The sequence below is a fragment of the Melampsora larici-populina genome, assembly GCF_000204055.1.
Source record: "Melampsora larici-populina 98AG31 unplaced genomic scaffold MELLAscaffold_34, whole genome shotgun sequence".
NCBI lineage: Eukaryota > Fungi > Basidiomycota > Pucciniomycetes > Pucciniales > Melampsoraceae > Melampsora > Melampsora laricis-populina.
Genome location: NW_006768798.1, coordinates 46,707 through 74,677, shown reverse-complemented (window position 1 = coordinate 74,677; position 27,971 = coordinate 46,707). Strand labels below are relative to the sequence as shown.

Below are 27,971 nucleotides of genomic sequence, written 5' to 3'. Positions count from 1 at the left end.
CATTCCGTACAAACCAACCTATGTCTTATACATAGACGTCAAGAAAGCCTTTCCCAGTGTCCCACATGAGGTTCTTTGGAAAAAACTGCATCATATTGGTATACCTAACGATATCATCAAATTCTTGGATACTACATATCAAAATAGTACCTTTAGCATGAGAGTTGGAGATGAACATTCCAATTCATACAACATGGACATTGGCACCCAAGAGGGTTGCCCTTTATCCCCCCTACTCTTTATCATCTTTGTAAATGATTTGTTTCACAAATTACCTGGTGTACTAGTGCCGGGAATTGAGGAAGGCCGCTACAATGACAAAGGCAAACTATATGCGGATGATGCTGCAGCATTCTTTGACAACCTTGAAGACCTAGAAAAAGGGTGTCAACTTAGAACAGAATGGGTCACCAAATGGCAGACCCTCAAAATTGGTCACGCCAAATGTGCGGTAGTCATGCACGGAGAGAAGGATCCTGAGCTTAGGCAAGCCTTCCTAGCCAAATATGGTGACCCCATAAATTTTCCCAGTGAAAACAAAAACCACTTCAATCTCACAGACGGTAAAGTATATGCACAGTCCTCCTACAAATACCTAGGTATAGACATAGGTGACAATCTTGGGATCAGCTATGACAATGAATTAGAGTATTCCAAAACCCTGGCTAAGAAGGTCTACCAAAAGGTTGGACAACAATCATGCTTACTAAGAGACACTAAGCGCACTTTGGCGGAAAAATCATTCCTCATCAAAACCTATATCTTATCTACAGGTTTGTATGGAGGGGAATGGATTGGGATGAACCAAACAAGAACATCCACTATTCAAAAGGAGGTTGACAAATCACTCTTTCTTGCCATTGGTGAAAAATGGGGCTGCAAGACAATATTCCTGGTAAGACTTTTGTGGGAACTAGGAGTTCCTTCAGTTGCTGCTGCATGTGCAGCAGCTAGATACCGTATACACGCAAAATCGGCATCCATGAGCACCGATGCATCTGACATCCTGTGCAATCAAGGTCAAGGTAGTAAAAAGAAAACCTGGGCATCAATAACCAGAGCAGAGACAGGCAGAGCAATAGCTGCAATCAATGCAATGTCAAAGGAGAAGCCACAAAACCCTACTGAAGAAGAATCAAAGGAATTAATCATTCCACCTATGATCCTCAAAGGTCTGAAAGCCCAGGCCCTAGCATACCCAAAGAAAATACCAGAGACATGGATAAACATACATGGTGAACATGATTCCATATATGAAATACAGGAGGAAATGATTGCTGTGATTGCTGTCAAGGCATACCAGTGGGCAAAAGAAATGACCCAAAATAAGTTACAAGGCCCATTAACACAAATGAACTATGAAACATGTGAATATGGGTTAACCAGAAATTTTCACAAAGCCGCACTCAGATACCCTTACTTACACTACAAGAAAGATAATATTTTCTGGGCAGAAAATTAAATTATTGATACACAAAAATATTGAGAGGCCAGGAGGAGAGCAAAAAATGAATAAAAATATGCATCTTGTTCCCTGCGTTGAGAACTTCACTCCGCATGTTTTTCCGTATTTTTACAATCCATATTGATAAGTGTACTAACAATCAACCTTCACAATCATCCAATTACAACCTGTAACAAGCACTGAAATTTGGCTCATTAGTGTTTAGAGAAACTTTTGATTTCTGAAAATACTCATAACTTTTTCAATTCCGGTCCAAAACGCTCGATTTTGGGTGCATTGATAAGCTGGAATTGTCCTCCAAATATTTCATAATAGGACCACACAGCATGCTGGTCTTCTAAAAAAGATATCATCTTTTTTATACATTTGTACATACAGATCCATAGAATGATTGTCATACTAGCTACATAGATTTTGATCTTATGAAAGTTCGAGAGGAAGAGTTAAGCTTTCTAATGCACTTAAAATCGAGTGTTTTGAGGCAGATTTGACAAAGTTATAGGTGTTTTCAGAAATCAAAAGTTTCTCTAAACACTAATGAGCCAAATTTCAGTGCTTGTTACAGGTTGTAATTGGATGATTATGAAGGTTTATTGTTAGTACACTTATCAATACAGACTGTAAAAATATGGAAAAATATGGAGAGTGAAGCTCTCACCGCAGGGAACAAGATGCATATTTTTGTTTATTTTTTGCCCTTCTCCTGGCCTCTCAATATTTTTGTGTATCAATAATTTAATTTTCTGCCCAGAAAATATTATCTTTCGTGTAGTGTTACGTGATGGGGTTCTGACACTACTCAAAGCTAGACTAGGAATTTTACCACTAGCAACTACAGAATATAACAGTCATAATAAGGCAAACACCCGAAGTACGGCCGCCCAGACATTGGGAAGATCAGCATGCCTGCTTTGCAAACAGCAAAGAAGGTCGGGTACAACAATGTTGGAAGAAGATGAAGTATCACACATACTTCTCAATTGTGTTTCTCTCAAGCAACAAAGAGAGGAACATCTTGGAGTTATTATCAAACAACTCCGTGGGACGAGGGAAGTTTGAGATGCGGGTGAACTCAATCAGGAAGATTTGAAAGTAACCACGTATCTGTTGGGAGGCATGTGTGTCGCCTCAGGGCCTATCGTGGGAAGTCTGGAGAGAGAGCTGCGGAACTTGAATTCTAGTGAAAGATTCTTGTATCTGTGGCGGCACGGGTATGGTCACATAACCGGTATTCAGCCGGAAAATATGGCGTTGTATGGATTTGTCCCCGTAGCAAGATACCTGAAAACGGTTTTTGGTGGATACCATAAATCAATTAAGGATATTCATAAGTCTACACCAATTGCAAACACTTTGGTAGGCATGATGTGATAAATCCTCTCATGTCACATCCTTTGTGATTATTACAACTGGCCGAGGGACTGTAAAGTCTATGGCAACATCACGCGCTGTGGAAAAGGAGTTTACCCAGTAAAAGTCTGGAGTCGTCAGCCTTTGAAAAAGGGCAGCTCTAAGGGTTAATTCCCCTTTAGAGCCGTGGGATGAGTGTTTCCGTAATTAAAAGCTCATCCTTGGACGTATGAAGTAACACTGTGATATTAGAATGCCCCAGGGTTCTAAGATGAGATCACTTGTTCAAGCATATTCTACCCACAAGGAAAATTCAAAAAGATTTGAAAGAGTCATTTTGAGGCGCGTCTCCGAAAAAAAAAAAGATACCACATATATCCAAACAAGTAAGGTAAATTGCTCCTGAAAAAGTAGGATATCCAATTAAAAGTCGAGACCCCAAAATCCCGGTATTGGAAAAGCAGGTAAAAGCTTATCAATGATGGCCAACTCTAGGGTTGTGACTTAGATAACATCTGCTGACTACAATATAGGGATTTTATTTTTTTATCTTCTGTCATGTTACTTCATGATAAAACCAAAATCGTAACACATCAACATTAATTGTTGAACTTAACTTATGCGCTCAAGGTACCTTGTAGCTCAGGTATCTGAAAGTTGGGTAAAAGTCTGTCAAGGATAGCTGACCAAAGAGTTGGCTTAGATGGCACCTAATCAGTAAGATACCAAAATGAAACTCAAAGATCTCCTGCAAAAGTGAGAAACCTGAACTTACACTCATGTCAGAGAAAAAATATTCTCTCAAAAAACTTGAACACATCATACTTCATGAGGAAGAATTATTTTCATTTCAGAGAGATAAATTCTCTGAAGACAATCGAAATTATCTCCATGTCAGAGAAAAATTCTCTGAAGTTATCCACAGCTTGTAACATGTCAAAGCAGTTCAAGGTTGTTAGCACACGCAAACAAACAAAATTATCTTCATGTTAGGGAGATAAACTCACTAAAATTATTCACAGTTTGCACAATCTCAAAATATTGTCAAAATGGTTCAAAGACTGTTTACGTACGTAAACAGTCAAATTTATTTTCATGTCAAAGAAAAAAATTCTCTGACAATCCACAACAACTCATACTTTGAAAAATATGCCAGAATTGTTTGATCTCACAAACAATCAAATTTATTTCCATATCAGAGGAAAAATTTCTCTGAAATTACCCACAGCCTATACTCTGTAATGGCAGCTCAGAGCTGCCTGCACGCGCAAGCAATCAAATTTCTTTGCACACCAGAGAGATAAACTCACTGAAAATGTTCACAGTTTGCACTCTGTCCAAAAAATACTGCCAACATGGCTCAAAGTTAATAGAGCACACAAACCATCAAATTTATTTTCATAACAGGGAAGAGATTCTCTGAAGATTTACGGAAAAAACCATACTTTGAAATGTATGTCAAGCCTGTTTGGTCACGCAAACAACTGAACATGTTTACATGTCAGAGAGGAAAAACTCTCTAAAGTCATCCTCAGTTTTTTCTACTCTGTCAAGGCAGTTCTTGATTGACTGCACACTCGAACAATCAAATTTATTTTTGTCAGAGAAAGATCTCTCTGAAAAGTTACAAAAATCAAATTTACTATCATATCAGAGAAATGTTTCTCTAAAGATTTACAACAACTCATACTTTGACGAGTGTCTCAAGATTGTTTGTTCACAAAAATACGGAATGCGACATGTGTCAAAGTGACAACTTGAAATTTCAAAAATCAAAATTTCGGAATCCCCGGGTCAGAAACTGACAAAACTGGATTAAACACCATATTCAACTCAAATACTGGTCTGAAACCCCCCGTATTTGGGATGAAACCATACTTTCTGCCAATTTTTAGCGGTTTCCAAACCACAACCCCAAATTTGACCGCTGAGTTGGCACTTTGGCACAAAAAATACACAAAAATTTCAAATATCAAGTTTCAACATTAAAAAAATTCACATACTTGCAAAACGACCAAACACCAAAGTGATTCTTTACCACAAGTCAACTGTAACTGTAAATTCACATCAATTTAAATCTACTGCTATCATCGCTTCCATCACTTCCAAGCCAACCATACAAAATCTGCAAAAATCAAAAGCTACAGCTGTCATCACTATCATCTGTCACCTCATTCTCTTCACAAGTACCTGTGAAGCAGACAAGGACAAGCATTCACCTTGAGGTTTAATTGCAAAAACAAAAATTTCTGCCTACTGACTTTCCTTCTGTACTTGTGTTTGCCAGCTTGCCTGGTTGACCGGAATAACTTATCACCTTATAACCCATTTTCATTTTACTTTTTACGTTAAAAATGGAATCAACCGAACAAATCTACCCAGCTCAAAAACTTGTTGGTTATACTTTAAAAAACTCTACTTGTAGTCATTTCCTTTAGCTTTACCACAGTCATCAAACAGTCACTTTTCCTTCCATTTGTTATCTTGCTCTTTACCCTTGGGATACCACAGATTGTTTAACCATAAGTTATTCAAATGAAGCTCCTTAAGTTCCTTATATTCTTTTGATAAGGTTCTATCTTATCAAACCAACACTAAAGTGTCACTCAAAGATTTTAGATGTTAGTACATGTTTACCTAGCCAGATTGATAAGTGACTGCACTTACTGATACACTGACAGAGTTTCTTCCCCCGCACTGTAGACAACTACAAGTAACGATTGTAGGTTCAAACAGTTTACCTTACAAAGAATTGAAAACTAATTCCTCACTAGTCTAGAAATCACCTTTCAAACTTTAAGAAATACATCTTGTACGCATAGTTCACCTCTAATGTTTAGTCTAGAGCTGACAGTTTCTCTTGTGTGAATTCTCACAGCTTCACAATTTGTGTCATGTAACTTCTTTTTCTTCTCCTGTTTATACTTAGCATCTCGAGCTGCCTTATGTGCAGCCCACTTTACAGCTTCCTTTTTCTCCTTGACATCAGATTGCTGCCTAGCCATTGGTTCAATAGAAGTAAAAAGTTAGTATTGATCAGGGTTACCTTGCTCGGAGAGATATAACATCTCACCCGAGAAACCTGGCTGCAGGAAGCATAAAACAAAGGTCAGCTCACGTGGAATGCTTCAGAATTATCACCCACATAGAATGAGGATGGAGTGGAACACCCACGACTTGGTGATATGTGAATCAAGAGGCTAGACCAGTTGTCGGGGTTCCCCTGTCACCTATTCTTACCCCTAAAGAGTTCACATATCCTCAAGTCACTGGCTGCTACCACTCCACCCCCACAACATGAAGTGCAAATCTGAAGCTAGTAAGCACAGGGGCCAAAATAGATACTCACATACATGTGAGTGTTGTAGACTTTTTGGAATTCTCCAAAAAAGATTTGTTTTCTTTCAGATTGATTCAATTCAAAATCTTGGTTGTGTTCCGGTGATCAGCCTGTGGTGCTCATATTTTACTTGACATTTGTTGAGAAGGCTCATTTCCATCTTGGATGAGCAATAACTGATTTCCGATGAGTACTCAGGATCAGCTCATGGGTCACTGAATACTCAGCAATTTGTTCAAAATGAAGATGAGCACATGAACTATAACTTCCTGAGGCTTCATTTTTCAGTGAAGAAGCCTGTACAGGGGTGTCCCATTTGAGCTGCTCAGCAAATACTCAGTAGCATCCCCTGACTGGATCACTGATGGGCCAGACTTCCCTCAGACTTCCTTGCTAAGGAATGAAGCCTGATAAAAGTGCCATCCCATCTGCTCAGTTTATCTCAGTTGCTCAGCTAATCCTCAGTGATATCCCCGGATAAAGTTTTTCACACTGAGGGGCTGAGATCAACTGAGCAGCCCCTCAGTCAATACTCAGTGACATCCTTTGGATCCTTCTGATCCGGCTAGGAATGCCCCTGAGGAGTAGCTGAGCAGCTGAGCAGAACTGAGCAGCCCCTCAGCCAATGAGCAGTGAGTTCCTCCGGGGCATTCTGATCTCAGGAATGCCCCTGAGGAATAGCTGAGCATCTCAGTTGAACAAGCAGACGGGCCTCAGGCTTCATTCCGGAGCCATGAAGCTTGAGGCAAGCTTGACGCTCTGTGATCCGTCTGGGAGATGCTTCAGAGACTTAGCTAAGGGAATACTCAGTTCAGCTCAGCCCCTAAGCTATACATTAGTGGCATTCCTTGGAACTTAGTGAACCAGGGAATGCCGCTCAGGATCAGCCCTTCCTCAGACTTCTTTGCTCAGGAATAAAGGCTGAGGAAGGCTTAGTTTGTCTGCTCAGTTCCTGATGATCACGTAATCAGCTGACAAGCAGAAAGAAAAGGGAAACAAATGGGAAACAAATGGGAACAAAACAGGAACATTTCAACACTCACATAGTTGTGAGCATCAATTTTTGCCCCTGTGAAGGTTGGGAAAGATTAATGAAAGCATACCTTGATGGATGCACTTGACAGACGGGATGTTTGAAACTTGTTGCTTCAATGAGTCTCCTCCACTTTTGACTCTGAAATTATAGGAAACTAATCCAGGGCCAGCTTGTGGTTTGCAGATTGTATAACATGTATTTGACTACAAGCAAGGATGGCCAGATGGTGTTGAGTAAGTCATGTGACATGTTGTGGACACAGCATTGCGCACTTGCTCCTGGTGGGTATGAAGCCAAGCAGTAGCCAATAGTTGTGTTGGTAGGCCAACAGTGTATCAATCACCCATAAAGGATAACCAAATTTAATTACACAAATACATACAAAGGGCAAAAAACATTATGAGTCCAATATCATAATGTGTTTGAAGAATATGAATGGTAAATGTCAAGGGGACCTTTGCAAAGAAGAAAATTAAACAGATTTACCCGCTTTCAAATTGTCTAATGGAGAAATTAAAAAAACGGTCCTGAATTCAAATCTGCAGTCGATTGACTGGAGAAATCTTAAGCTCCTGCCCTGACCACTCCCAGATTATGGTCAAACTTTAATAGAGAGACCACCTAGCCTCAGGTGGTACATCTCTCCAGTCAACTGACTGGAGAAATCTATAGCTCCTACCCTGGCCACTGCAAGCTTATGGTCAAACTTTGATAGGGAGACCACCTAGCCTTAGGTGGTCCATCTCTCCAGTCAATTTTCTGGACCCACAGACTGCTTCAGCAGATTGGCTGGAGCTCTCAATGTCCCCATTTGATTGGCTGGAGCCACGGACTGCTCCAGTCAATCGACTGGAGCTCCTGATGGCCCCAGTCAATTGGCTGGAGCCACAGACTGCTCCAGTCGATCGACTGGAGCTCCCGACGGCCCTAGTTGATTGGCTGGGGCCACAAACTGCTTCAGCCAATTGACTGGAGCTCCCAATGTCCCCAGTTGATTGGCTGGAGCCACGGACTGCTCCAGTCGATCGACTGGAGCTCCTGATGGCCCCAGTCAGTTGGCTGGAGCCACAGACTGCTCCAGTCGATCGATTGGAGCTCCTGAGGGCACCAATAGAATGGCGGGAGCCACAGACTGCTCCAGTCGATCGACGGGAGCTCCTGATGGGCCCCAGTTGATTGGCTGGAGCCACAAACTGCTCCAGTCAATCGACTGGAGCTCCAGGTGAGGCCATTTGATTGGCTGGGGCAATCTGTGGCTCCAGTCGATTGACTGGAGAGATGGACCACCTAAGGCTAGGTGGTCTGTCTATTAAAGTTTGACCATAAGCTGGCGGTGGCCAGATCCAAAGCTGAAGATTTCTTCAGTTGGTCGACTGGAAAGATAGACCACCTAAGGCTAGGTGGTCTCTCTATTAAAGTTTGACCATAAGCAGGCAGTGGCCAGGGCGGGAGCTACAGATTTTTTCAGTTGATCGACTGGAGAGATGGACCACCTAAGGCTAGGTAGTCTACCTTTTAAAGTTTGACCATAAGCGTGCGGTGGCCAGGGCCTGTGACCACCCACTCCGCCAGTCTGTAGCTGCAGTCAATCAACTGACGTAATACATCACCCAGCAGGCTAGTGGGTCCATTCCATGATAATATGCTATCAGTAAACTTGTCTTGTGTGGATGTGCAAAGGAGTTATGGTACAGAATCACTTTTGTGTTTAGTTGTTTTGCGTGTGTGTGAATTTTGTAGTGTTGAAATTTGATTTTTGAAATTTTTGTTTATCATTTGTGCCAAAGTGCCAACTCAGCGGTCAAATTCAGGGTTGTGGTTTGGAAACCGGTAAGAACTGGCAGAAAGTATGGTTTCATCCCAAATACAGGCGGTTTCAGACCAGTATTTGGGTTGAATCTGATGTTTAATCCAGTTTTGTCAATTTCTGACCCGGGGATTCTGAAATTTCACTTTTTGAAATTTGATTTGTCACTTTGACACACCTTGCATTCCGTACACAAACAAACAAATTTATTTCCACATCAGAGGAAAAGATTCTCTCAAAATTTCCACAGCGTGGACTCTTACTTTGAAGATTATGTCAAGATTGTTTGCCCACGCAAAACAATCAAATTTATTTTCATGTCAGAGAAAAAGATTGTCTGAAGTTATCCACAGCTTGTACCCTGTCAAAGCAGTTGCGCGCAAACAATCAAATTTATTTTCATGTCAGAGAGAAACAAATTTATTTTCGTCAGAGAAAGATCTCTCTGAAAAGTTACAAAAATCAAATTTATTATCATATCAGAGAAATGTTTCTCTGAAGATTTACAACAACTCATACTTTGACGAGTGTCTCAAGATTGTTTGTTCACACAAACAAACAAATTTATTTCCACATCAGAGGAAAAGATTCTCTCAAAATTTCCACAGCGTGGACTCTTACTTTGAAGATTATGTCAAGATTGTTTGCCCACGCAAAACAATCAAATTTATCTTCATGTCAGAAGAAAAAATTATCTGAAGTTATCCATAGATTGTATTCTGTCAAAGCAGTTCTTGATTGTTTGTGCACGCAAACAATCAAATTTATTTTCATGTCGGAAGAAAAAACTATCTGATGTTATCCACAGCTTGTATTCTGTCAAAGCAGTTCTTGATTGTTTGTGCACGCAAATAATCAAATTTATTTTCATGTTAGGGAAAAAAATTATTATTATCTGAAGTTATCCACAGCTTGTATCCTGTCAACACAGTTCTTGATTGTTTGTGCACGCAAACAATCCAAGTTATTTTCAGGTCAGAGGAAAAAATTATCTGAAGTTATCCACAGCTTGCATTCTGTCAAAGCAGTTCTTGATTGTTTGCGCGCGCAAACAATCAAATTTATTTTCATGTCAGAGAGAAAATTCTCTGAAGATCTACAAACAACTCGTACTTTGAAAAATATGCCAAAATTGTTTGCCCACAAAAACAACATATGCAAATTAACTTCATATAAAAGAGAAATTGCTCTGTAGTTTGTCACAGCTTGCACTCTGTCAATTGGTCCAAGTGTGTTTGCTTACGGAAACAACAAACTTTATTTTCAGCTCAGAAGTAAAAACTCTCTGAAGGTCTATAACAACTCACATATTGAGATATATGTCAAGTTTGCGTGCTCACACAAACAATCAAATTTGTTCTTCATAACAGGGAAAAAATCCTCTGAGGTCACCCACAGACCATACTCTGCCAAAATAAAAGGCTGCTTGTGTACGCAAACAGCCAAAAATTATTTTCATGTCAGAATAATTAATTTAATGAAATTATTTACTGCTTGCACTCTTTCAAAATATGTCGAAGATTGTGTGTACACGCAAACAATAAAGATTATTTTCATATCAGAGAAAGAAATTTCAAGTATATTTGCATGTCAGAGAAAGGTCTCTCTGAAGATTTACAACAACTCATACTTTGAAGAGTGTATCAAAATTGTTTGTTCACACAAACAATCAAATTTCTTTGCATGTCAGAGGAAGAAATTCTCTCAAAGTACCTACAGCATGTACTCTGTGAAAGGAGGTCAAAAATTGCTAGTGCGTAAAGACAATCAAATTTATTTTCATGACAAAGAGATAGACTCACTAAAATCATTCTCAGATTGCACTCTGAAAAAATATCTCATGGTTGTTGGCACACACAAACAATCAAATTTATCTCCATGATAGGGTAAAAATTCTCTGAAGATATACACCAACTCATATTTTGAAAGGTATGTCAAGATTGTTTGTTCACGCAAAACAATCAAATTTATTTTCATATCAGAGTAAAAAATTATCTGAAGTTATCCACAGCTTGTATTCTGTCTAAGCAGTTCAAAATTGTTTGTGCACACAGACAATTAAAGTCCATTTTCCTACTGGAAAAAGATATGCTCTGAAGATCTACAACAACTCATACCTCAAAGAATACATTGAGATACAGGTTATCAAATTGATATCTAGGCAAACAAAGAAACATGCCGTGAAAATCTAAAAAACTCATCAAATATTCCACCACAACAAAATAACACCAAAACAAAAAAAGTATGGGATGGGCGCCACCAGTCCTGATATTCCCACCTATGCCCATATTCTCTTCCTTATGCCTATGCCCTATGCCCCCTCCTCTTCCATTGATGCACTCCCTACACTGTATATACTAACCACTGAACAATTATAGGTGTATAGTGTTATCAATGTCTTTAAAAACCACCATACATGTACTCTGAACCATATGAGACAATGACTTGTATATCTTACAACCCAAAATGAACACAGAAATGAACACGTCTATACATAAACTTCCTCTTTAAAAATGAACCATGCTTGCCTCACAAACTGCTTCCACAATCCACAACGGTCCTCACAAACAAAAATACTCAAAAATAGTTAAACAAGAAATGAAAAGAAAAATCTGAAGACCCATACATCCCCACTCAATATGTAAATCAGAAACAACACTTACCTTGTCCACATGCCTAAATTCCCACAAACCTGAACAAAATCCTTACCTAACATGAACCCTGCACTCCCCTTTCCACACACCTATGAAAACACCAGTAATACAATCAGTATCATAAGTATACATAAGTTGACACACAGAAAAAACCCATATGACTACGAACCCACACTACCAAACATAAATATGACCCCACAACATATTACATACCCTGCTACCTTCAATAACCTGAACTCTTACAATAATACACCTTTTCCACGGTGAGATGATGACCAGGCTTGTCTTGCCCAGTTTACAACCCCATGAATTCACCAAAAGTACACCTTACCTTGAGGATTTGAACCCAAAACCACCCTGCCCTGCACACAGCCCCAGAGCTTGACCAAAATACACCCTTCAATGGTGGACTTGAACCCAGGACTCCCCTGACCCGCCTACAACCCCGAGTCCTTAAAAAAAATACACCTCACCCAGGTGGAATTGAACCCAGGAACACCTGGCCCCGCTCACTGACCCGGGAAAGTTACATATAACATGTTGAAAACCTACACATCCATGTCACAGACACGTGACAGAATACACACGGGTCTGGGACCGGTAAGCTCAAAACCTAATAGGTCTTCAAACCTAACCCCCGGTGGATATCACACCATCTAACCTAACAACCGGTACCGCCAGACGGTCCTGGGACACCCCACGCACCCAGTACACCGTACCAGGGCCCACGCACCGCTGAGTAAGCCCACACAGCCACTATCACAGCCCCCAATCACAAGTCACGGGCAGGCCAGTGCCTCCCACCGACCCTAGCAAGTTATGAGAAAGTTATTAGAAAGTTATGAGAAAGTTATGAAATGGACATCAAATGGATAACATCCATCAATTGAGAATTTGTTGAGAAGTGGTTGGGAGACCACCAAAATTGAGATGATGTCATACAGCATCATAAACCTGTACAAACCTGCTCCTGTATTTCCCCACCAAGAATATATAGTTTATTAACCTTTGTGACATAAATTGACTGAGTTATTGAGGTTTGAAAAAAAATCATGGACAAAAAATACTATTTTTGTACTATACCTAAGAATTGATTCTGGAATATCTTCCAGCTTCATCAATATACATACACAAAAAAATTGATATTCCTTTTGAAAACATGTTTCTCCACATTTTTGTCCCCTAAAGGCTTCCTGTATGGGCAGTATTTCCACATGTAATTCCTGAATGTGTCTGCAAGTTTGATTTTCTGAAGTTCTTTGCCCCAATAAAAATTTTGAGGCAACATATTGCCAAAATCATTCTGAATTTGATTGATTTACATGTAGATGGTATTTGACAAAAATTTCTGCCATAAACTTTGCCATATTCTGCCTAGAAACAAAGAATCCATCAAATTGTTGACTGCTCATGTACACACCACGATTACATATAGAAATACTGCCCGTACAGGAAGGCTTTACGGGACAAAAATGTGGAGAAACATGTTTTCAAAAGGAATATCATTTTGTTTGTGTATGTATATTGATGAAGCTGGAGGATATTCCAAAATCATTTCTCAGATATAGTACAAAAACAGTATTTTTTGTCCGTGATTTTTTTTCAAACCTCAATAACTCAGTCAATTTATGTCACAAAGGTTAATAAACTATATATTCTTGGTGGGGAAATACAGGAGCAGGTTTGTACAGGTTTATGATACTGTATGACATCATCTCAATTTTGGTGGTATGACATATTTTGCTGGTAACTGACCCAAAATATCTTGATAGCAGATGGATGTTATGCTGAAAACAAATTGAAGTTTTGTTGAAAACATTTTGGAGACGTCGGATGTACTGGCCTGCCAGTGACCAGTAGTTGGGGGCTGTGTATCTGACCGCTGGAACCCACAGCCACCTCCAAATACCTCATTCAACACACCACTCGAAGCCTTCTAACAAACCTCAACCCCAATATGAGCCAAGAAACATCAAAGAGTCAATCCAACACGATCAAAACTCATTTGAAACTACCCCATCAATAATATAAAGGCACGAGGCCTCACAACCAAGCTTTGTTACATGTGCCATGCCAGACAGACCCTCAGTGCTACACCCCTCGATATTAATTATACAGCGGCAGTATCAAATCCATATGCTCCGACTGAGTCCATCAACAATCCCCATTCTGTACCACCCTGATCCATACAACGAAGTGATAGACCTCCCTATTGCTCCACGCAGCATTTTCATTCATTCACATCCCCTGTAAACACCACAACAGTTGTCATCCTCAACCTCGGATTCCGTACCACCCCATTAACCAAACGCAATCACAACTACACCAACCGAATACTCATAATCGTCTCTCCCGCCATGCCATCAACCCTCAGGAATCCTCATTCAATTCGATTTTCACCCCCACCTTGGAACCAACACCGCGCTCGCCCGTTAACATCACCGGACTGGACGATCTACCTATGATACCTTTCGTCATTCTATTTCGCCGCGTCCAGCCGCGAGGTAAGGTTTCTCTGTCAGTGTCAAACCCAACCAAGCACCCTGCGCGTTTTTACAATGCTCAGCCTATGAGACTGATCCTATTCGCAAACCACCATCCTGTGATCCTTTTATACGACAGGACAAATTTCCAAGCGGACTGATCCTATAGCAACTCTTGACATTGCAGCAACTGGCTTCAGGCAAGACTCATATCCATCTCAATTTCCATCCCAAATCCAAATTGAATACTGTCATCGTGATCCTTTGTCAAATGGAACTACACTCCCATACTCGCTTCCCATTACGTTTCAGCAGCATTTTTTGGACTAGGTCGGAGGTATGCAACCTCAAAACTCAATACATACCCTTCATGATCTGACCAATGTCTTCAGTTCGATATCCTACATTTCCCGAAGAAAAGCGAGCTGAGCCACTTCAAAAGTGATGTTCTTACCCAAACCGATACTCTCTCAGCAGTAGAAATTCTTATAGCCACTCAGACCCTCAATTCTGAAATTAAACCAAATCGAGCCTATAAAATAGAAGGACCCATCGGCGCCTCATACCGTAATATACCTGTCTTGACCGAAGAACCCGCCTTTACTATTGGTTTGGATCACGCCGAAGTGCGCCTCAACTGTATGGCGAACAAAGTCTTGGTACAAGGTGTAGGGTTAATTCAGGAGTGGTTCATCCGACACACATCCAACCCTACCTCCTCAACTGAAGTCATCAGAGTTCTGCACCGGGGCCGAGATAACGTTGTGAGTTACTCTTTACTTCTGATTAGAAATAATGCTAACCATTTTTGGTCAGTCAAAAAAAAATGTAGATCTTCAAGCTTGCTACAGCATCGAACCATACATTTCGACACAGCTGAGCATCAACTCGCTCTCCGTCGGTAATCTAATCAGCTTGCGAGGAAATGTTGTTGGGTACCAATCTGAAAACAACGTATGGGAGATCAATGTGAGCAACAAGGCCAGTCCACCAGTAAAACCCGGTCTGACCAATTGATTCTTAGACTTCTGAAATCCAGCTTATAAGTTCCAAAATTCAACAGAGGCGCAGTTGACACCAACGTGGTCTCGCCCCCCTTTAACGTGAGCATAGATCAATCCCAGGCGGCTTTGATACACGTTCGTCGGCACATTCCAATTCAAAAGCACACACTTTGGGTGAAGGCTTTTGTAATTGCACCGTGTTGGTTTCATGCATAAGCTGGATGCCTAGGATGAAGGTGTATTTGTTCTATCATTCCGGGAAGAGAGATCATTTGTAGTCACATGTTTCATACGCTCAGATAATCTAGATTGAAACTAACCTCACAATGGGAATGTCGTACAAGTGCGTCAATTGTCATAGTCCGTGAAAGTGTATAACACTGAGTGTTAAATGTACTGTCATTGATGCGCTCAGGCTACCAGTCCCATACCATCTGTCTTTGTCTTGCAGCGTCATAATGTAGGCAGCGAGCTTTGTTGCACAAAGACTTCAGCCCATAACGTGCCGAAACCCGATGCCTGTCCAATACATTTTTGAACATTTCCCACGTCGAGAAAAAACTAAGCATATGCTGTTTATACTACCGGCGCAGACCCGAGAGGATACTCAATGGGCCTCGGATCCCCGGGGCACACGGAGATCTTTCGTAACTTTGATATTACCCAACCCACGCTCTGGAAAGCTGTGCTACGGCCTTCTCCACGTTCCAAGTTGATTCTAGACTCGATCACCATTGTGGACCAGATCCAGGTCATTATCAAGGCGTTTCCAATGCTTCGGACCACCTGGGCGAGTTCGGCCCATAGATCCTGAGCCCTGGACCAGCCAGACGTAATGATCACTTCTACGACTACGCCATACAATGCACTTGATGCCAGCCACGTTGTCTTTGATATCGAGACGGGATAGCGGTACGCCGGTCGAACTTCGTCACAAGCGACGACCAACGCTCGCCACGCTTGGCCAAGCAGCAACAGCACAGGTCTATGGAATTCACGCTCAAACACTATATAACCACGTACGTAGCTTCGACATGACAAGTCTCCATCACATCTTTCCAATTCTCTATATTCACGACAAACTGTAGTTTTTTAGCGGACGGATCGGAAAACTTCTACACTCCTCTTCTTCGTATTGCCCATTTGTCACGCAATAGCATAAAAATTGAACCTCAAGAGGCACTGCAGGACGATGTCGACCGGTTCTAACGCTCCTGTGAAAAAGTCACATCCTTTCAATATTTCGGGCGTGGTCGAAGTATCAGAGATAGTGAGTCTGTTGCCTGCCGGAGGGCTTCCACAGGCTAACCATTGTCTCTAGCTTGCTCCATTAAACGGTCAGAAATTTACGTACCGGAACGCCACAGTCTCGATAACTTGCAACGGGCTCAACGACAACAATGAGCGAGAATATGACGGTATCCTCACCGGCTACTCGACCGCCGAGCACGAGGTTTTAGATGAACACTGCTATTCGATCAAGGGTAGGATGCTGCCATCGTCTGAGACCGCCGACTTCCAAATCTATTTCGACCCAGTGCACAAGATTGACGTCGGCGACAGCGATACCTTTGCTGGGACACTGCACAACAATACCGCAGCAAGCGGCTTCGGTATCGTTGGTGCTAAGGCTGAGATACCAGATGTGGAGTCGGACTCTGCGGTGTTGGTTTTCGTCATGAAGCACACTGATTATCGCCCTGAAGTACGTCCATTGTAATCATCCTCCTTTCTGAGGGGTACCCGACTGACATCAAAACAGAACAAATCCACAGTCAAATTTGAGGTCGAATACCGGATGAGACCGACCCCGAACTTAAAAAAAACCCAGGGTTTGGTTCAAGAGGGTAAAGAGACTTTGGTCCACGGGTACATTGTGGATTGGAGCGAAGAGCATCATCGTTGGATTGTTGACGTCAGGTTGTCTTTCTAATTCTCCACATTGAGTCCGTTCTGATACCGTCACTTTCTCTGGATTGAGTGAGCAGGTTACTGGCCTTAATGTTGGGAGCGGCCATCAAGTTGTGTCGAAAAAGAAAGTCGGCACCGGAAGCCAAGTCACGGCGACGGGACGTGTTAAGCCAGCCAAGTAAGTTCGCGTTAATCAAGTTTGCTTCATCTGCTAACATGGACCGCCTAGACATAATTCCAGTCCGATAAAGCCAGTTCCAGCAACCCCTAAGAAACGGGCTGCTCCAGCCACCAAAGCCAAAGCTCGGGCGGCCAACCAAGCGAAGGCCAAGCCGGATATTGATCAAGGCAAGGAAGCTGAACTCAAGCAGGAAGAGCTCCCTTTGCCACAGCCGAAGAAACATGCTGCAGCCGTCAATAAGGGTAAGGCACGCGCTGCACCGCAGGTTGAGCTGGACGACGAGGTCGGCGAGGATTTTTTTGATGACGATCTCGGCGACGACATCGAACCTCCGCAACAGGGTTCGAGTACTGGACTGGGTACCAAGGCTGGGAGGCAACCCAAGCGGGCACGGGCCTCTTGATTCCTGATCATTGATATCTCATGTTGTGTCTTCTTCAATGCCCGGTGCTGTCCTTTGATGAGGGCGGTTACATTCATGTATATAGTTGTATCTTTTGAACCGCAATGAAACGGGCCCGAATATTGACTTGCTTTCTGATCAAGACGTTGAATTGGCAACGCCATGAGCCCGGGCTGGCCCTTTGCACTGCTTTGTTCATCTCATGTCTCTCGCCCAGATCACTCATTGCAACCGCCGAGCCAATCAAAATCGATGAACACGGCCTAAAAAAAACCAGCCTGGGTCAAGGAGATGCAAGAGAATGATTAAAAGTCGTTTGAAGTATAAGAATGAGTATATGGTCTCTCATAACTGTAGGAAGGACCACAACTAATCATCGCTTTTTGACAAAACGATTTATCGAAATCCATCCAAGACTCAGCCGAAACCGCTAGCCGAACTTCAGCTCACTCTAACATCATTCGACTCTGTAATGGCCTCGATATATCCCACAGCCCCAAACGGTCCGGCAGTCAGCAATACGGCCCAATTGTCGGAGCAGAGTCTAATCGAACGGTTTCCTGGTGAAATGCCGTTCCATTTGGGACCGTGTGATGATGCTTGCATGGAATGTGGCGCCTTACACTGGAAGAGCGAAAGGACCCAGGATGACTGAAAGTCAGACCGGGCGACGTTCTCAGCCTGCTGCCAAAAACGGGCGGTCGCGTTGCCAAGCAATGGTTTGGAAAAAACATTGACCCCAGCTTTTGTTCAAGCACTCTTTACTGGTGATGACCCAGGTGAGCATCTTGGTTAATGGACGAGGTCTCACACTGATCCCTTGGTTCTCATAAAGATGCGAAACACTTCCGGAAACACATCAGAGCGCACAATAACTCTCTCTCTTTCACTTCGAACAGGGTCGACACGGACAAGTCCGTCATGGGGAATGGTGGGGCATGGACTTATCGCATTTTCGGACAATTGAGCCATCGCATTGGTGCGCTGCTTCCTCCGGATGGGCAGCCCAAGAAATTTGCACAGATATTTATGAATGGTGATCAAGCAGATTGCGAAGCCGCTGATCGATCACGAGCAGCGGGGGGTGGTCTTCGCCCTCAAATATTAAAGCAGTTCCAAAGATTCCTGTACTCGACTAACCCTTTCGCCAAGATGTATAAATCGGCTGAACAGATCATGAATGGTGTTGAAGTCAAGACGATAAAAATCAAGTCGTTGGCAATCAGCGGACGAGACAAAAATCGTTACAACTATCCGACGTGCAATCAGGTTGCAGCTGTAGTCCAAGGGGATGGGAATATTGGGGATAAGGACCGTGACGTCATCTTGCATAGGAAGAGTGGACTCCTTAAACGGATCTCCGAATTGAACACTACGTACTTTGCACTACATTATCCAATCTTCTTCATGCATGGTTCCCATGGATGGGATGAGCACTTTCGAAACCCGGCATCACGTCGTAAGTGCTGCGTTTCACTGCCGGACGCTGCTTCCGTAGGTTGACATCCTTTTTGGTCAGGTCCGAACGGCAAAGTGAGCAGGTCTGAACATTGCGCGTACCAACTGTTCGACCGCCTTAACAGGTTTTCAGCTGTTCTGCGTCGGGGCCGGCTGCTGCAGGAATATGCAGTGGACATGTATATATGTGTCGAAAACGCAAGACTCAAATATTTTCGCCTGAATCAACCAAGACTCCGGGCTGAGATTTACAACGGTGCAGCCGAGGCACTCCACAACAATGACTTTTCAATCGGTCGAAGCGTTATCCTGCCGTCTTCCTTTGTAGGGGGCCCGAGGGCAATGCATGAGCTATATCATGATGCTATGGCTCTGGTGAAAAGATTTGGCCATCCAAGTCTGTTCATCACGATGACGGCTAACCCAAAATGGCCCGAGATGACGGAAGCCTTACTACCTGGCCAATTACCGGAAGATCGGCCAGACCTGTTGTCGCGTATTTTCTATTTGAAGTTGCAAGAAATGCATAAGGACGTTCGAAAACGAGGAAGGCTTGGGAACTGTCTATCCGACGTCCATACCGTGGAGTTTCAAAAACGAGGCGCCCCTCACGCACACACAATCTTGATCAACGACCCAATTACGACTCCAAGGACGCCGGAGGAGGTCGATCTGGTCGTCTCGGCAGTAATACCAGACCCTGACCAAGATCCGATCCTTTACGATCTGGTAGTTCAATCGATGGTACATGGACCATGCGATAGCACAAACGCATGTTGGAACGGTAGCAAGTGCAAGTATGGTTATCCGCAGCCGTTCAGTCCCGTCACGGCCATGACAGAATGATCGTATCCACAGTATAAACGCCCGGACGACGGTCGTTCATTCGTCAAAAATGGTCACACTTATACTAACCGGGACATAGTGCCGTATAACCGATTTCTGTTGCTTAAATACAGATGCCATATTAATGTTGAGATCGCGACAAGTATGAAGTCAGTGAAGTACCTTTATAAGTACATTGCAAAGGGACACAATAGGCAGGCTCTAGCCTTGGAGAGAGAGGACGAACCAACAGAATACGTCGACGGCCGTTACTTAGCAGCTCCAGAAGGTATGTTGGTTTCGTCGAGACATATTGCAATCAATGCTGATATGGCTTTGTAGCCGTCTTTTGTCTTTTGCAGATGTCTATGTCTGGCAATCATCCCGCGGTTAATTGATTATCCTTGCATGATGAATAAACCAACATGGTTTACTTCCGGAGCACGGCAGCTCTTCAATCCGCTATGAACTCAGGCAGTGCAGAAAGGACCACGCTGACCGAATACTTTCGGATGTGTAGCCGGAATCAATTGGTCACCGGAACCGATTTCACTGTCCGAAGTCTGCTCTACACTGAAATGACTGATTTCTTTTGGTGGGACAAATCCGTAAAAGAATGGGCACGGCGCCAAAGAGACATTCAGTCTATAAGCCGACTCTATTTTGCCAAGCCAGGTCATGGTGATCGATATTTTCTACGACTGTTGCTCACATCAGTGCGAGGACCAACTTCGTTTCAGAACCTGAGGACTGTCGACGGCGTCATCCACTCGAATTACAGGCAGGCGGAAGATGCTAGAGGGCTTCTAATGTCCGACGCTCACTACGATGCCTGCCTCACGGAAGCGGCAGTTTGGCAATCTGGCCACCAATTGAGGGAGATGTTCGCATTGATTCTTGCGCACAGTCCGCCATCTAATCCACAACTTTTGTGGGAAGATCACGCGGATGACCTTATGGACGACTGTCATTACAAGCTGGCTCTGCGCGCTCCGCTCTTAGAGCCATCCAAAGCTCAGCTAGAGAACTATGCCCTATATCTTTTGGCGCAGTCCTTGGAATACATGGGCAAGAGTCTGGACGATGTGGGCTCGAACCCCGTAGATGAAGCTTTATTATTAGAGGTCCTGGGCGATTGCGGAGGCACCGATGATGGTGAAGTCAGCGCTGAAGCTAGCAACAAGTACGTCATCAGTGCAGGCGTGACAATGACGGATGAACAAGGATTGGTGTTCGATGCGGTAGTAGAAAGCCTAGAATCCGACCAAGGCAAATTGATTGTAAGGTCTGTCTACAGAACCTTCACTGAGACTATCAAGAACGCTGAGTAGCACAGCGGGAGCAGGTTTTCTAGAACCCTTGAGACTTTTATTGCAATATCAACGGTCGACCAGTAGAGAAGACTGGTTCCGAAGGATATAGGGATAGGAAGTCAGTCCCGAAATCACTCTACAACAACTGCGCTAATGATAATAGACCAGAGAGAGAAACTGAGAAATAAATGAACGCGTACCTGGTTCCGAAGGATATAGGGATAGGAAGTCAGTCCCGAAATCACTAAGGAACCTAGCGTGAAGGAAGAAAGACAACTATATATGAGAGGCTCTTAAGTTTAAGTCTAATTAGTGTTAAGTAATGATATGTGTAAGTGTAATGACCGTAGGTCTTACATTGATGTTTGTGGACGGCCCAGGAGGATGCGGCAAGACTTACTTATTAAATGCATGTTTGCACTACGCGAACTCGAGGTCAATGCCATTCTTAGCAGTGGCCTCCTCGGGTGTGGCAGCGTTGTTGCTGCTGAAAGGTTCGACTGCTCACTCAGCAATGGGGATACCTCTGGATATTGGCCCGGATTCTACCTGTACATTCAGTCGCAATGATGCGATTGGGAAAGCTTTACTCGGGGCACGGTTCATGGTCTGGGACGAAATCGCAATGCAACACCGGCATGCAATCGAATGCGTTGACAGAAGCCTGCGCGATCTCAGGCAATCGGACGAGGCATTCGGTGGGATGGTGGTATTGTTTTCAGGCGATTTCAGGCAGACATTGCCTGTGGTCGTGCATGGAGGTCTTATGGATACTGTCAGGGCGTGTTTCAAGCACTCCCCGTTGTGGGACGAGGTAGAAGAGTTTGAGCTTACGAAAAACATACGGTTAGGCGATGATCCAGACAACTTGGCCTATGGGCGATGGTTGTTAGCTCTGGGGTCCGGCGAACTGCAGACTTCCGACGTCGAGAAGGTCAAGCTAGAACATTTCAGAGTGATCAGCATAAAGCCAGGTCAGCCATTGAGCCGGAAATGGATTACTCCATTCTTTGACAGTGTGACATCATTGGTCAGGCGCCGTGCGTGGCCTCAACTGGCTCAATATTATTATTGCCGAGCAGTAATCACTACACTTAATGTCACGGTCGCCGAACTGAATGGAATGGTATTGCGAAGTCTGCCGACCGAACAGCGAGACTATTCGTCAATCAACTCTCTAGATCAGGAATATGCCTCACACGTCAGTACAGAGGTGTTAAACGGTTTCAATCCTCCAGGATTCCCCAGCCATGACCTCAGCCTCAAGGTAGGGGCGGTCTTAATTCTCCTTCGTAATCTAAATTTACATTCCGGACTCTGCAACGGTACGAGGTTATTAGTGACGGAGGCTTCGGACAATGCACTCCAATGTTTGATTGTTTCTGGACCGAAACGAGGCGATTGTGTTTGTCTGCCGAGGATGAAGATGCACCACGGTGGGAACACGTCAATCCCCATATCGTTCTTTCGTTTTCAATTTCCGGTGGCTTTGGCGTTTGCTATGACAATAAACAAATCGCAAGGCCAAACGTTGAGCCAGGTTTGTGTGGTGCTGCCCACTCCGGTTTTTGCACATGGCCAACTATATGTAGCCATGTCCCGGTGCATCTCACGGAAGGCGACGACCGTCATTCTGACAGAAGTGTTGCCAGAAAATTCAACGACAAATGTGGTATGTCGTGAATTGGCGAGGAGTGGCGGCTGAGGCCATGAGCACGCACCGGTTAGCAGATGGATTGGATGGTAATCTTTTTTGCAAGTTGAGGTCCATGTAAATAATGTAATATAGTGTTATGTAGTCAGAGATGGCTCGGAAGACTGATACCCTACACTTCCTACTGCAATGGTATGGTATTGCAGATTGAATAGTGCAGTGAAGGTTCTTTGCAATGGTATGAACTATATGTGCGTGCGTTGTGTTACAGGTTTAATGCAGGATGTCGGGAGATTCTATTCAACAAGAGCTAAGAGGTGATGTAGTACAACGTGAGAGCAGTAGTTGGGCTGCGTGAGGTCAGAACAGGGTCACAGTCAAAACCCACTCTTCGTATCATGAGAGGGAGAGCGGGTTTGGGTGAGGAAGTAACGGGGCAGAATGATACTTCATCACTGTGCGATGCGAATCAATGTCAGTTTTGAGTGGCTTTGAGGCTAGGTAGTGTCACTGACGGATGCGTGGATGTTGGAACAGAGGGAACCAGGGTGGTCCTCATTGAGTAGAGCTATGTGAAGGTGGGGAGGACCTCGCCTCTGGAATTCTATGACGGTGTAGAATTGCTCCGGGTGGTATTGAAGCGCGCTTAAAATTGTCATATTGACAATGCCGTGGAAGTGGTGATATTGTGAGCGTGCGACCTGTTCGAAATGTGAGGCGTTGTAGGTCACAGATGGACAAACGGCGTGTTCGATGACCACCTGGGAAACAAAAAAAACCAGCTCAGGATCGTAAGTCCTATAATTACATGGGAGGAAGGACTGACTGGCCGCGGTTTGTGAACTGTGATGGAGGTATTGGCTTCCGGAAGTTGGGTGGTGTTGTTTGAGGAGGACATCGTATGTTGCGAGGGGACAGCTGAAAGGTGCGTGCTCCGGGTTTTATAATGTCTTGATGGATGGCTGACTACGGGGATAGTGCAGCTTGCGGGGGGCGCCACTGCGAGGCACAGGTTAGGCTGGGCAATAGCTGTGGTGGATGCCGGTGGCGGGCAGGCCAGCTTGGCCGCGACGCCTCTTGGTCGAAGGCTAAGGAGAGGGCGACCCCAACCAGTGTCGACCGGGCTAGGACGATGAGGTAGGGCAAGGGCTGCCAGTGTAGACGGTGCTGGGGCAGTGCGGAAGAGCAGAGGCTGAGGCAACGTGCCAGTGGGCGGCTGGCCGCCCGATTCCTCGTTATTAGTTAAATCAATAAAATGAAATTCAAAACATCAAAAGTCTCAATTGAACCTATCAGATACCCTCGATCGAACGATACCTCTGACACAAGCTCTTAACACTCAGCCACCTGATCAATAAAACAAACAGATAACTACTCAAACTTAACGCACAGCTGCTTCTAGACACATCATCTGAATTCATCAATAGCAAACACTCAGACATATTCTCAAACACGAACTCAAACCCTTACCGTTTATTTAAAAACTTCTCATATTAAAATTACCACCCTCAAGATGTATTCAACATTAGAATCAATCACAATGAACAACTTGAACATGTTCTCCAGCCCCACTCTTAGTTTATCACCCCATCCGAGCGATCGAGCGCACAAAAAATCTCCAAATGGATCTAAGAACAGGTACAAATACCAGACCTATGTTAGTACCTAAGAATTCTTACTCCCAGTGATTAACCTCTCCCTCACTATATTAAACTTTAGCTAAACCCAACTACCTACCTTTTCTTCCTGATCTCTAATCAACAAATCACTCACTCAAAATAAAATCATTCATTACCATTATTTTCCACCTGACCCTCCTTAAAAAACCCTTCTACGCTAAAAGATACACTCAAACTCATTGATAATACAACCCTTGTTGCATATTCGAATCGATTCTATCTCACATCTAGATCTCTAAGAAGGCTATCAACTTTTATCTACATCCTTTAATACTTTATCACCAAGTTCAACCCTCTGGCGCTCATATACTATTCAACAAGTTCCTTGACTCTCCTATTCATCCTAGGTAAGATAATAAACCCAACAGACACATCTCAAATACGAGAAATCGAGTGAAACTAGTGTTCAGTACTAATGACTGTCTCCCTTTGTTTTAGATTGTCAACTGCTCAATCTGATCTTTTTAAACGTTCGAACCGGACTCAGACTACTACCATAACCACACTGACTCAAACAGACCATTCCATTAGGCCACCTACCTTCTTGTGATTGAAATCAAAGAATAAGTAAGTGTTTATTTTACCTAATCACCGGAAGATTATTCAAAATAGAAAGACTAATGATCTAAATTCGATTGACCTATCTTATGATCTGTCTCTTATAAATTTAGTCTAATGGCACCTATCACTCCATCATCCTCGAAAGGTTCTGGTAAAAAATCTAAGTTCAGCGCTAACAAGAAACTTCTTGAACAAAGCACTCCTTTACTCGAGCGTCAACTCTCGAAAGGCTCCAAATCTCGAAAATACCTTTTACACTGCCAGCATTAAAGAGGTTCCCAGATGGGAATATGGGTCGTAGGAAACAGACAGCCTTTGTGACTACATATATCACAATGGCGGTCTGATCCCTACAACCCATATTCCCAACTGGGGAACCTCTTTAATGCTGGCAGTGTTAGGTGATAGCTCAAATGCTCTAGATCAGTCTACTCAACAATTAACATTCAATAATCTTGAAGATGAAGAAATGGACCTTACCTCAACTGAGAATAACAACCTCTTGAACCAAACTGACGAATCGAATCCTCTTTCTAACTTAATTCAAACTCAAGTCACTCTTAATGATGAGGATCAATCTGATACTGAAGAACCAGCAAAAATAACTGATCTTACTCAAACTAAATCAAACACTATCAATTCAGATGAAGATGAGGAAGATGAAGTAACTAATACTCAAGTCGAAAAAGACAATGAATCAGTAAAGAAAGTTATGGTTAATGCTGAAGTCTTAGATAAAGAAACTGGTACTGAAATTACGGGTGGTCATATAATGACTCCTGCCACGTCCACAATGCCTCTTTCCGCTTATCGTAAGCTCTTCTTCTTTCTATTAATCTTTCTTGAATCCAATCTTTGATAGAACTAACAAAAGGACTTGATTCTTTATGTACTTTCCTTGCTATAGCATGTCCTGGTGAGATGGAACTCCTCACCATCAACCCACTTCTCCAACTTCGCAAACCAGGCTTTGTTCCAACTGCCAATCTACCTTTGGAACTTCAACTCTGGTGGAACTTTCACTCGGAAACTCACGTGTCTGACGCTGATATGAACTTATGGGCTATGGTTAAGCCAATGTCTGATACACGTATGAATAGCACCTATGAAAGCGTTAAACTCTCTCTATCAAGCTTTGTCAGCTACTTCGAGACGATCTTGGGACCTGGTCTCAATCAATTCATCTTAATTCGATTCAAGAATGCAACTGTCAAAGAAACCCTTCAACAAAACACCAGACTAGACTGTGGGGTTCTTGTGATCTTCAATGGCTCCACCCGCACCAGTCTTCTCATCTTTAACTTAGAACCCATCTCGAAACTCACCCCTATCATGAGCAGTTTACTTGTTGCTGTCACCGGCCTACCATTTCACTTACGTCATCGTAACATAACTGAAGAGCTGTTTGAAATCTTAAAAGCCCATGGCACCAATGACCGTTTTCAGATCACCTTCATCAGAGAACCCAACACCTCACCTGCTTACACCTTCAATGGGGCTAGAATCTTTGAAATCCACTTCGAACAAAAGGCTGCATCTCACTGGTTTGATGTTTTATCTCAAGACAAAGGCTATTTAACTATTACACCTTGGAATTGAAAAGGTGATGAGTATAAACAGAAGACATCTTTAACTCTTTGGAAGTTCATACCCTCCTGTAACCTCTCTGGTACCTCTTCCTACGATGCATCTCACCTTATCAAATGTCCTTATGCCACTGTCAGAGATGATCTAACGCGCTTAATTGAAAACTCTTATGGAAATCGCTCTGCTACTGACATTGGAGCTGATCCTGACTCTGTCCCATTAATATCTTCATCTTCTCAACACAAGATGACCAAGACTGGAAAGTTTACCCGTCATGACTGATCTCAAGGCGATTTTCTGACCAAATAGTAAGTCTTTTAGACTATTTTCTCCATAAAGACATTAAGAAATAAACTAATATGACCCTTACATGTTTTTTTATAACAGATATTGATGTGATTAATGCTCAAACTGATATACAAAGTTCTCACTTCAAGAATAACCCTTGTCCATTAATTCTACTCAATCTTTGCCCTTATAAAGCTTTACTTATCACCTAATAAACAATAGTCTCTGGCTATTTCAAAGAACAAACACTTGTGCGCGCCTACTTATCTTTTTGATATCTTTTCAAACTCATTCCTCATAAAACCACTAAAGATAAAATAAACATGTTTGCTAAACAAAATTGGGTAAATTTACAATCTGGTGGAGTGTTAGAGAAGGGCAAGGAGATGGTACTTTCCAGGTTACCAGTGTGCCACTTTAAGATAATGAGAAGCTACTTGTTCAAAGAAAGTAATGACTCTCAAAGTGATGAATTTTATGACTGAAACCAAAAGCGACACAGGATGTGTGGTGATGGAGTTAATTCCATCTTAGAATGGTCAAGATGTTGAGGTGTAATGAGGGAGAACCAACTAAGGCATGTTTCAAAAGAGCTCTCTTTGGGTAAGAGCTTTCTGTCAGTTAAATCTAAAAACAATTTAAGCATCTTGGCTTGCATAGGTTAATGTGCGTGAGAACAAGACATAATGGAAAATGAGAGAACAGACCAGCAATACAATAAAACAGACAACTTGACGTGTATGATAAAAAGACAAAAAGAAAAATGAGAGAACAGACCAGCAATAAAAAAACACGGAGACAACTTGACATGTAAAAGATGAAACAACTACCTCCTTGCCATTGATTGCTTCCTAGTATACTTGTCAGATGATCCAGGGCTTGCACAGACACCACACATCAAGAAACAAACAGACAATCCGCAACAATCATGGCCTATCTGATGACACCACAATTTTGAAGTTACACCAGACT

The 27,971-nt window shown here is 42.9% G+C and overlaps 3 protein-coding genes across 3 annotated transcripts; 2 read left to right on the top strand and 1 right to left on the bottom strand.

Annotated features, from left to right (window-relative positions):
* Positions 1–16,002: 16,002 nt before the first annotated feature.
* MELLADRAFT_89933 (uncharacterized protein) lies at positions 16,003–17,634 on the top strand (the record flags this gene model as incomplete). Its single annotated transcript, XM_007413109.1, has 6 exons — positions 16,003–16,158; positions 16,317–16,409; positions 16,461–16,844; positions 16,902–17,054; positions 17,125–17,228; positions 17,292–17,634. The coding sequence occupies 6 exons, from the start codon at positions 16,003–16,005 to the stop codon at positions 17,632–17,634; spliced, it is 1,233 nt and encodes a 410-aa protein (XP_007413171.1).
* Positions 17,635–23,180: 5,546 nt separating this feature from the next.
* MELLADRAFT_109045 (uncharacterized protein) lies at positions 23,181–24,292 on the bottom strand (the record flags this gene model as incomplete). The annotated part of the gene is made up of 4 exons (XM_007412945.1): positions 23,181–23,234; positions 23,400–23,645; positions 23,711–24,100; positions 24,275–24,292. 4 exons carry the CDS (start codon positions 24,290–24,292, stop codon positions 23,181–23,183), a joined length of 708 nt encoding a protein of 235 aa, XP_007413007.1.
* Positions 24,293–25,593: 1,301 nt separating this feature from the next.
* MELLADRAFT_65385 (uncharacterized protein) lies at positions 25,594–26,723 on the top strand (the record flags this gene model as incomplete). The annotated part of the gene is made up of 2 exons (XM_007413110.1): positions 25,594–25,936; positions 26,032–26,723. The coding sequence occupies 2 exons, from the start codon at positions 25,594–25,596 to the stop codon at positions 26,721–26,723; spliced, it is 1,035 nt and encodes a 344-aa protein (XP_007413172.1).
* Positions 26,724–27,971: the final 1,248 nt, after the last annotated feature.